The sequence below is a fragment of the Dendrobium catenatum genome, unplaced genomic scaffold (assembly GCF_001605985.2).
Source record: "Dendrobium catenatum unplaced genomic scaffold, ASM160598v2 original_scaffold_27042, whole genome shotgun sequence".
Taxonomy (NCBI): Eukaryota; Viridiplantae; Streptophyta; class Magnoliopsida; order Asparagales; family Orchidaceae; genus Dendrobium; species Dendrobium catenatum.
The window spans coordinates 228,852-240,606 of NW_021345501.1; the positions used below are offsets into that span (position 1 = coordinate 228,852).

The following is an 11,755-nucleotide window of genomic DNA, read 5'->3' on the forward strand; positions in this document are numbered from 1 at the left end:
TCTTAAAACTACGGCCCTATAGACAGAGAACAGTGTCCAACAAGAGAAACGAAAAAAAATTCCCGAGATACTTTGGCCCTACGAGATATTGGACAAGATTGGAGCAGTGACGTACCATTTGAAGTTACCCCCATTTGCCACCATAACCCAATCTTTCATGTGTTACAGTTGAGGAGAGCTCTTGGGGAGTATGCATTTAGTCAGTTAGTGCAGATTTACTGGCAACTTTGATAGAGAAATTGGAAGTGGTCTTAGAACCACTGGAGTCAGAGAATCTTTTTTGCAAAAATCCAGAGAATCTCCATTTCTTATATTTAAAGTGATTAATATAGTTGTAAACAGGAGATAATTTTGTGGAGGATATGGAAGGCTTTGCGTCCAAGGAAAAATAAGTAGCATTATATGAAACGACAACATACATTCTTACCCACATGTTTACTGTTTGAATTGGTAGGAAGTGGAGATATCGGGGAATTCAGATGAGCATTAGTGTTAGTAATAATAGAAGATGAACCAAGAGCTTTAATGGTTGTAATATTAGATGATAAATCCGAAGGGAAAACCTCTGCAGCAACCTCAACTTTGTTGGAATTATTCATTTGGAAATAGAGCAAAGAGTACAACTGCAGAATTATTAGCTTTAATAGTTGAGGAAATTGAACGAGTCCTAGACTGCCAAAATAGAATTATCTTCAAAAAATTATTTCCCTGCAACATTCTTGCCAGCTTTGGAATTGGAAGAGCATTCAGATCAACAACATTATCAGACAAAAATTGAAACTTCACATTGATCGAAATGTTGTAGCAGAACATATTAGAATGCATAAAAAAACTGGAATTTCATTCAGATTGGTAACATTATCAGACAAAAATTTAAACTTCACATTGATTGAAATAGTGTAGAACATATTAGAATGCGTCAAAAGACTCTTTGGAATATCATTGATCCTAGCATAATACTTTTCTAAAGTGAAAGCTGCCGAATGAGAGTTCTTCAACTAGATGGTATTTGTTCAACAGTAATGCAGAGTTGAAGTCAAACACAATTAAGTTCTCACTCTTCATTTTGATTCAGCAGAAATTTTCCTGTATTATTATTATTATTATTATTATTATTCTATCATCTGCAGAGTTTCCAGCAAATAAGAAAAGTGGTTTTGGTGGTAGAAGTCATATATAAGATTGTGCTTCTCATTGATAACATAAAAATTGTCCAGTTTCATCAACCTGTATTTGCTCTTAGCATACAAAGTGAAAGATATAATTCTTGCATGTTGCTGGGCACAAGTGTTTGAACTTTTTTTATGTCCTTACGCAGATTCTCAACGGCGAAAGAACACGTGCATCATCCTCTAGGAATGATAGCATATCGAAGAGAGCTGTAGCTGCAGGCTCTCGACTTTCATCCTCGGGCGAGCTCAGTGACCAACAACACAGCCGAACAAGCCGGCTTCTTTCAGGCGGCAGTAGCGGCAATCGTCCCATGCAACAGAGGCTTCACCATTCTGGTGAATCCAGAGCTTCATCCCTTGCTCGAACTGCAGGTGGCCCAAAAGCTTCCCGTGGCGATCCTCCTCATAGAAGCTTTGAACTCCTCTCTCTCAGTGCTGAAAGGAAGAAGTAACAGTAGAACCTGCTTGATGCGAAGAGGCAGCTGCAGCTGCTATATAAGAGTCCGTGCCATTCTTTAGTTTTATTTCTAAATTTCTTTTGAATTCTTATCATTTATGCCTTGGTGTTCTGATGATCAACCAAAGGGAAAAAGAATGAGAACATTGACCGATTCTTTTCAGCTGGTGAATGTGCAACATATCAACAGCAGGGCGTCCCATTTCAGCCGTTTTAAGGCTATATTTTTCTTTTAATTCGTCAGAGGCCCAACGTTCCTTCTGATTCCAAGCCATCGATATTTTATAGCAGCCCAGAATGGAACACTATTATTGAATTTTATGAAGAATTAGTCATAAATTTTATGAGTCTGTAACAAAATTTTGGTTTGAGCGATTGTCTTACTGAACAAAGCATGGCTAGCTCCTGTGACCAAATCTCCTTCTGGGTTGAGACAGTTCTATAGCTTGTTACTCTCTATGAGTTATGGGATTCAGTGTTTGTTTATATATAAAATATAATGGTCTTATGGGAAAAACTGATATGTATTATAATTTATTCATTGGTATGGTTATGATTAATTTTATGGATGGATTCAGAGGCAATCATTCTTTTAAGTGGTTCTTATTCTGTAGCAATTCTTTTTAAAAGCTATGGTTGTGATTTTAACTTTACTCAAACATTTTTTCCAGCTTGCTTATTTAAATAAAAGATACCTGATTAGTAAAAAAAATTTGGATGTTTATTTTCATTGCCTTTTTTCTTACAAAAAAAAAAAGAATGTTTTTTTAAAATAACAGTTAAATTTTAAAATTAAAAAAAAACAACTAAAATGCAAACTAAAACAGATTTTTTTCAAAAACAAAAACAACATAAAAAAAAGATCCCAAACAGCCCCTAATTAAATTATTGTTCCTTGTTTGGTTATAAATTAAAATAGAAACATATTGCAATGTGATATATATATATATTCTTTAAAAACAGTTTAAGTTGCTTGGTAATTGATTGAACCTCAAAGATCCTAATATAAAAAATTTTAAAATCTTGCAACAACCAATATTAAGACAATGCAAAACTTAAACAACCAAATACAAGATTTCTCCTCAAGTTTAATCAAATATAATCATAATTATTACTGACATAACAGTACAATATTACAAATCCAATAGCAAAGTCTTAAAGACTTGCTTACACTATGTGACAAACAATCTGCATTCTGTAATAACCATTTATGCATTTACCCATTTCAATTCACGAATTTCACATCACCTGTAAGGTAAAATACATAGTAAACTAGTTCTTGTCTCTGTTTGCAATAAATATTTTAAGTTCAACGGTAGTATGCCATATGCCTTGAAGATCTGAAGGGAGACGCATCAAAGGGAGAAGAAGACCCAGTAGACTTTGCATGGAAACCAATAAGTTCCTTCTTGGGTAGCTTGGTCTCAGACCGAAGCCATGATTCAACAACAGAGAGCAAGTTTTTGGCATCTTTTAGCTCTTGAATATCAGCTACTTTTGCTAATCTTCTCAACTCCCCTTCTTGGATATAGGCCAAGTCTGTCGCCCAGGCCTCTAAGCCATCAAATATATGGGTGGCATAAACAATGGTAGCTCCTCTCTGAAGAATGTTTTTCATCAGTCCATGGTAAAAACAGCTTTGATTAGGGAAATATTCGCTCCTACCTGTTCACACTCTTCCTTGAAGAAATCGAGCAAATCCATTCTTGTGACGACATCTAGGTCGACCGTCACCTCATCGAGCAACAATACCTGTGTACGCTCGAAGTAAGATTACCGTCATCCTCATCATTGCCATTAGTCTTATTCTAATTATCTAGAACTGGTTTTCAGAATCCTCGTCCATCGTTCATTTATGTTGTGTTGTATGAGATGTTAAAACTTTTCTAAGCATATCTTTTTGCATAATATCCACATTATCTTTGGCCTCTCTCTTTTCTTTATAATACTTCGACATTAATTTTACATACTCATCCTACCCGTGCATTTTCTATCTTTCATTACATAGATTCAAATCACTTAAAACTATTTATATTACCTTACCTTCAGTCCACTCACAATCCCTTCTAATCATTTCTCAATCTATCAATTCTTAATTTTGGCACATCATCTTCACATTCATATTTCTTTGATGCTACAACTTATAAATTAATGATTTTTTACCGCCTAACACGATACATATAATATAGCCTATCTATAATCCAAATAAGATGGAACCCTTACTGGTGCTATTCAGATTCACAAAAGACTTGAAATTCCCACATGCAATATGCATGTTGTTTGTGCATTTAGAATTTAAGCAGCTATTAAAACTACATAAAAACTCTTGCAAGAAGAAAATTCATATTTCACTATTTGTCCATTTTGATTGTAAGTCTTATTTACTCGAATCTATTGCAATCAAGAAAGCAAAAAAAGTGTAATTTTAAAGAGATCTGAAAGAAACATAATAAGTTTGATTTCAGAAACAACATTCCCCAAAACAAGGCAACTTACAGCAAAAAAAGTAGTCTCTGCTTCATAGAGTTTATGGGTGGGAAAAAATGCATCCAATGATGTTTACCTTGTATGGCTGAAGAAGGCCAATGCAAATTTGGACACGACGGCGCTGGCCATCTGAAACTTTATGCATCCTCCATTGCAAGTTAATATCAAGCAGGTCAATCAGTTTCTCCCTCCTAAGTGGATCAGCCCCTTCAACTATGAAAAATCATAAAAATAATAACGAAAAAAGCATGCCTAATCCTTATACTTAAGTCCCATCTTGACTGCTTACACAATTAGATTATTTAAAATATCATGTCAAACTTAGCATCATATCAAGCTTAACTTCGTACAGGAATCGTCTTCATTAACTTCATCCAAACTTCGCGATGAAACCAAAAACAACGTTTAGATTGACTCTATTATGAATATAGAGGAGCAGGCCCGAGGAAACAGCCTGTTTGCATTAAAAGAGGTAGTTTTGCATGCATCAACCTCCCCAACATTTACATTATGGGGATCTTATGATTTGGGGATAATCTACCTTTAGCATTCATTCTTATAGAGTGCTGCTAAGGGTCAAACTCTAATTCACACCAACTTGACTACTAATCATATTATATTTGATCAAATACTTTTTCTTCCTATTCCTTCTAATCGTTATTAAAATACAAACAGGATGATTCCATCAGCAAATCAAGTTCTCTGATAAAACATGAATGAGAGCATTAAGGCCTCAGCGTGATTTTTGATATGCAATGGTACCTCGGCCAAATTTAAAGGGAGAAACAAACCTCCAAATATCATGTGCTCCGCTGAGAAATCACCTTGGAGTGGAACATCACCCTGAAATTTGAGCAAAAAAACAGAAAAATACCTTAATCCATGAAATACCAAAAGTTTTTATGGCATTAATAATCTAAGTAGGTTGACTGAGCAAAGCAATAATGCATTTCAATGAACATGGTTTTGGCTCATGATCTGGGTCTACATTACACCAACTAGTTTGGTATATTCAGTGTGTTGATGTGGTGACTGTAGCGCCCTACTATTGCGGCATTGTAGTGTTTCTTATTTATTCCTCTCCTAAACTCTGGGCTGTAACGTGGGCTATCTTCCATTTGAACATATGATGTATTGATTTTTCTCCTCAAAGAGGTAGGCAATGTATGACGCATATCGGAAATGACACACATCCAACACACCTCCGACACTTGTTAGATACACCGAAGATATGTTTATTAAAAGAATATTAAAAATGAATAGGACATGCATGTCCGACACGGCTTAAAATTTTTAAATATAATTTCTTGTATTTCAAAATTTATTTATTAAAATAATAAAACTAAATTTATTATTTCCAATCTACAATCTCAAATCAATCGCTCATATTCAATACCAATTCCCCGTTGCACAATATCGATGCCCGACTCTCAACAACATTATCAACTTCCCTCTCAATATCATATTCAAATTTGGAGAGGGAGGAGGAAGGAAAAGAGTCCATTAGAGATGTTGCCGAGGAATTGCAATGACTGAGGAAAAGTTTTTCTCTATGACCATGATTATTGTCAGTTTAACTATCACAATGTTTAGTAGAAAGGATAGATTAGTCAAAAATTGGTTGAGAAAGAGGAGCTCAATGGCCTGAAGAACTTGGGAGAAAGCATTGTAAATATTGGGAATAGTAGAGTAGGCCATCATCTGTGAGTGAACATATTGGAGGGAATGATGAAGCGCAGAGAGAAACTAGGCAACAAGAAACCCTCCTTTTTTTTTAGGTTAGTTAAATTTGTGGCAAGGTATTGTAATATATTTGGAGAGGCAAATCATTTTGTTGAAGAAAGAAGATAAACAAAATAGGGTATAGATATAAGAAATATTATTTTTCTGAACATAAGTGAAATGAAAAGTCCAACATTTTCATCATAGTACAATGGAACAAGATAGTAAATATAATAACAGGATCAAGACTATAGAGTAATCAAATGAGAATAGCTTGATCACATGCCTACCATTTATAAAATTTGATCACAGGTCAAAGAAGTTGCATCGATCTAATGAAGTTTGTCATGAGAACCACCAAGTAAATGAAAGGCACTTAGTAAAAAAAAAAGTTCCTAACATTAAATTTGATGGTGATACACTGATACTCATGGTGAAAGGTTTTGTCATAGGAAAGAACGGAAAAAGGTCAAACCATTGTGAGAAGGTAGGCATAACAAATCTAAGAAAAACTTGGGTCACGGAGATGAATGAAAGCTCAGAAGAACACGCCATAAAAAAGAAGAAAGAAATACAAAGAAGCAACAAGCATGGACTGCAAGTGAGGTTGCATGCATTGTTTATAGTACCAATAGAGGAAGCTGATAGGAAATACTTGAGTTCGCAAGTAATCCTATCGAATTTACTTGAGTTTGCAAGCAAGCCTAACAATAATTGGTTCAAATCAGCGAGAAAAATAAGAAAAACTTGGACAAATCAATCTAGAAATGACAAATTGCGATAGTGGAAACAAAACAAAGCAAAACTCAAAGCAAGATACAATTGATCCTCAATTCGAGAGGATGATCGTCTCTCCCAAATCTCAAGACAAGAGAGTCTAGAACCCAAGTCGCCAAGAAACCCTAATTCCAATCAATCAAAACATAATCCCCCTAATCTCTCATGCTCTTTAATACAAAAATTTTCCTAATCTAATTTCCCTCCCAAGCCCTAGCCACCCCCCTCCTTTTCAATTTGAATTCAGGTGGACAAGTGGGGCATACCCTTTGGGCGGACAAAACCAAGAGAGGCGGACTGCTTCCGCCTCCTGTAGAACAACTGAGCCGGCCCTTGGGCCGGCTGGGCCGGTTCACCCTGAACTGGCCTAACAATACTGCCCTCCCAAAGAATCACCTTGTACTCAAGGTGAAAACAAGGAAACTGATGTTTAATCATCTCGTATGGCTCCCACGTGGTCTCGTAATCATGAAGGTTCTTCCACTTGATCAACACTTTCTTAGTTCCATCTTCTTTTTGGCAAACCCCCATTAGCTCTAAGGGTTCCAGAACCACCTCTAAATTCTCAGTAAGTGTCGCCAGTAACTCGGGGTTGGCTGTATAGTCACCAATGGCCTTTCTCAATTGCGATACATGAAAAATCGGATGTATAGTCTCCGTTGGTGCTAGTTTCAGCCGATATGCTACTACTTTGATCTTCTCCAGTACTTCATAAGGCCCAAAGTACCTTGGAGCAAGCTTCTCATGTTGGCGACTGTCTTCTGTCTATATGGTCAGAACTTCAAGAACACCCTCTCCCCCACTTCTGGATGTCCTTCCTATGCCCATCAGCTTGCTTCTTCATAATCTGTTGAGCCCTTAGCATATGTCTCTTCAACTCTTCTAGCACTCTATCCCTCTCCTCCAAGTACTCCTCTACTAAAGAAACTGGAGTACTACTCCCAAAATGCACCAAGTGGGGAGGATCCCTTTCGTACAACACCTTAAATGGGGTCATCTGAGAAGTGGAATGAAAAGAGATGTTATACCAATACTCAGCCCATGATAGTCACTTAGCCCATAGCTTGGGTGTCTCAGACACAAAGCATCTCAGTTAAGTCTCCAAGCTCCTGTTGACTACTTCCGTTTGGTCATTCGTCTGTGGGTGGTAAGTTGTGCTCCTCTTTAGAACTATCCCCTGTAACCTGAACAACTCCTTCAAAAGTGGTTGAGGAACACCTTATCTCTATATGATACTATCGCCTCTGGTACTCCATGTAATCTGACCACCTCTTTGATGAAAGCTGAAGCCACTGTCACTGCTGTGTAGGAGTGTCGGAGGGGAATGAAATGTACATACTTGCTCAACCTGTCCACCACCACTAAAACCACAGTGAAACCTTCTAAACGGGGCAACCCATCTATGAAGTTCATGGATATCTCCTCCCATACTCGTCTCGGAAGAGCCAACGGCTGTAGTAGTCCTTATGGTGACATAGCCAGGTATTTGTTCCTTTGACGGATCTCACATCTGGCTACCATCTCCTCTACATCTTTATGCATCCCCTTCCAATACAGCTCCGAAGCTAGCTTCCAGTATGTCTTATGCATACCTAAATGGCCCCCAACAGCGCTTCCATGAAATTCCTGGAGTAAGTTTGGGATGTGAATCGAGGTCTGGGGCATCACAAACCTCCCCTGATATAGCAGTCTGTCCCCCTCCAATGAGTACCTTGGGTGGCTATCCTCTTCCTTCAGTAAATCTGCCCTGATCTTTCCCAAATCCTCATCCCTAGCACTTTCTTCTTTGATGGCCTCCCAATCAAGCATCAAAAGAATAGATAGTGCCACTGTCTGCAGCTCCCTTATACATCTGGATAAGGCATCTGCATCCTTGTTCTCTAGTCCTGGCCCATACTGAATCTCAAATCATACCCCAGCAATTTGGACAGCCACCACTAATGCTCCTATATCATCATCCACTATTCTAGCAGGTATTTCAAGTTCCGCTGATTTGTCCTGACAATGAAATGCCTCCCAAGTAGGTAGGGCCGCCACTTATGGATGGCCAAAATGATGGCCATTAACTCTCTCATAAATTGACTTCAGCCTTGCTCTAGCAGTCAACGCCTGGCTGAAATAGGCAATGGGCCTATGACTCTGCATAAGCATTGCACCCAGCCCGTATCCGAATGCATCTGCCTCCACTATGAAGATCTGAGTGAAATCTGGCAAAGCTAGGACCGGCACCGTAGTCATAGCCTTCTTCAAGCTTTCAAATGCTGATGTGGCCGCCTCCCCCCATAAGAAATCGTCCTTCTTCAACTGCTCAGTGAGTGGTCATGCTATGGTGTTGTACCTCTTTACAAACCTTTTGTAGTAACCTATCAGTTCTAGAAATTCCCTCAGCTCCTTCAAATTTTTAGGCACTGACCACTTTAATATTGCCTCAATTTTGGACTAATCTGCTGCCACCCCTTCTTTTGATACAACATGGCCCAAGTACTCTACACTGACTTGTGCGAAGCAGCACTTCTTCAAGTTGGCTCTTAGCTAGTGCTCCTGCAGCACCTCTAACACCCTTTTTAAATGCTCCCAGTGCTCCTCTTCTGTCCTGCTATAGACTAAGATGTCATTGAAGAATACCAATACAAATCGTCTGAGATAAGGTTTGAAAACTTTATTCATAAGTGCCTGGAAAGTGGCTGGAGCATTGGTGAGGCCAAAAGGCATCACCAAGAACTCATAGTGTCCCTCATGAGTTCTAAAGGCCGTCTTCGATACATCCTCATTCTTTTGGATCTGATGGTCTCATGATTTCAATTCTATCTTGCTGAGGATCACTGTTCCACTCAATTCATCTAACAGCTCGTCAATAACTTATATATGAAACTTGTCAGATACAGTTTCCTTGTTGAGCGCTCTGTAGTCCACACAAAATTGCCAGCTGCCATCCTTCTTCTTCACCAATATAATCGAACTAGAGAAAGGACTGACGTTGGGTCTGATGATTCTTGCCTCTAGCATCTCTCTAATTAATTTTTCAATTTAATCTTTCTGACACTAAGTTAGCAATAAGGCCGTACGCTAATGAGTGACACACCCTCCCTCAAAATGATGGCGTGCTCCTGCTCCTGCTCCCTCTGCGGCGACAATCCCTGAGGTGGCTGAAACACTTCTTAGAACTACTGAATCAGTGGCTGTATGAAGAGGGGTATGTCCCCTCTCTCTTCCAATCTAGCTCCCTCCAAACTGTGCAGCTCCACCAAATATCCTCTATTTGCCAACTGTATATCCCTCGCCATAGTTTTAAGAGAGAGAATGAATTTGTATAGCCTTGCATCTCCCCTAATCACCACCTTCCTTCCATTTACGATTACTCCATCATGAGTACTCCGCAATTCACTTTGATGTCTCCCAAAGTCTGCAACCATTTCATCCCCATGATGACATCTATAATCCCAAGCTCCAGTCGAAGAAAATCTTCCCTCACCTGAATCCCCTGGATAGTCAATAACACTCCTCTGCAAATCCCCTGGCCTCTCCACCTTCCCCGTACCCATCATCACCCCAGAACAACCGGTATCCACCAATCTGGCCTCATTTAGTCGACAACCTAAGTGGAAATGAAATTGTGAGTAGCTTCACTATCAATCAGCACCACCACCTCTTTGTCCTATGTCTCCCCCTTCACCTTCATAATATGATTCGTAGTGAATCCTACCACTGAGTTCAGGGAAACATCAGCCAGATCCAAATGCAACTTCTCTTCCATCTCCTCCTCTGTCTCCCCCTCACCTCCCTCAGTTTCTTTGTCATCACAGACGGTGAAAAGCTAAAAAGTTCAGTCCTTGCACCAATGCCATGGTTTATACTTTTCATCGCACTTGAAGCACAACCCCTTAACCCTCTTCTCCTGCATCTCTTTTTCTGTGAACACTTGAAATTTCTCCCACTCCATCCTACTATCTTCTCCTTAGTGGTCTCCCGACTCCCTCCTATTGTAGGACCTTTAGGTGCTAGATGGGTGGTCGTCATCCTGTAAATGTCCCCTGTGCTGCTACTCCCGGCTCCCCTCTCCAGATTTCTCTGATTTTTAATCAACTGGGCCAACTTCATAGCCTCCCCCAAGTTACGAGGCATCATAACCTTCATTGTTGCTCGAATCTTCGCCTTCAACCCCTTCATGAAATTCCTCTCCAATACCGTATCTGATAATCACTCCACCCTGTTAGCTATGTGCTCAAATCGCTCCCGGTAGTCTGCTACTGATCCCTCCTGTGTCAGAGCAAAGAACTGCTAATAGAAATCTCCTCCTTGATCGATTTGGAAGCGTTCTATTATGCAGTCTTTGAATTCCCTCCAGTTCCTGATAGGTCTTCTTGTGTCGCTCCACTAATACCATAACAAAGACTTTCCTTCCAAGCACAAGCCTGCCGCTGTCAGCTTCTCCTCCTCTGTCAGTCCATTGACGGCGAAGTATTGTTTCACCTTATAAATCCATCCATACGCATTTTCTCCTTCAAATATGGGCACCTTCAACTTCCTAACCTTCTGATCGCCACCATTCCCCCTTATTCTTCCAATTTCAGAATTCATGCTTTTCCCTTCCACCCCTTTTGCCACGGAAGCCGCCGTTTAGTTTTGGATTTCCAACATTTTCTTCATTATGTCCCAAAAATTGGCTACTTATCCTTCCATGAAAGAAATCTTTTCCTCCACCATTGTTTTGATTTGATTCATCTCCCCTTCAAGCCTTGTTGACCTGTATATCTAATAAAAAAAAAGAGAAGATTTTATTTACGTGCCTGTCCGGCGCCGACTCGCACGACTGCGGAAATCCCGTTCGAATCCTTGATATCGTGCTTCGTATGTCTTCGCACGACCAATGTCGCATCTCTCACGATGTTCTCTACGGAGCCGGCCCTACCTCACCTCATTAAAACCCGAAGAAATGAGAGAGCTCGGGCTCTCTCACTCTCTCACTCTCTCGCTCTCTGATTACCGCTCTCTCTCGCTCCTTTCTTCGTGGCCGTTCGACCTCGCCTGCTCGACGACGTAGCCTTCCTGTTAGATCGGAAGTCACGACATTTTGAGCGGAGGCAAGAACAGGAGTCGCTCGCTGTGAAGGAACTTTCTACCTTTCGTGCGCTTCTACCTC

General features: G+C 39.7%; 2 protein-coding genes across 4 annotated transcripts in view; one reads left to right on the forward strand and one right to left on the reverse strand.

The window, feature by feature from the left end:
- Nucleotides 1-2,198, forward strand: part of LOC110112832 (casein kinase 1) — a 33,277-nt gene extending 31,079 nt beyond the window's left edge. Inside the window, 1 exon segment of the mRNA XM_028691615.1 lies at nt 1,319-2,198. Within this exon segment, the coding sequence (XP_028547448.1) occupies nt 1,319-1,624 (306 nt within the window). The 3' untranslated portion in view covers nt 1,625-2,198.
- A 509-nt stretch (nt 2,199-2,707) lies between these two features.
- The window catches only part of LOC110112849 (ABC transporter I family member 19), a 22,334-nt gene continuing 13,286 nt past the window's right edge, over nt 2,708-11,755 (reverse strand). For all 3 annotated transcript variants that reach the window (XM_020845199.2, XM_020845200.2, XM_020845201.2), the window contains 4 exons: nt 4,908-4,959; nt 4,193-4,329; nt 3,295-3,381; nt 2,708-3,229 (listed from right to left, as the gene is read on the reverse strand). In XM_020845199.2, coding sequence (XP_020700858.1) covers nt 2,939-3,229; nt 3,295-3,381; nt 4,193-4,329; nt 4,908-4,959 — 567 coding nt within the window. In that variant the 3' untranslated portion in view covers nt 2,708-2,938. The remainder of the gene's footprint in view (nt 3,230-3,294; nt 3,382-4,192; nt 4,330-4,907; nt 4,960-11,755) is intronic.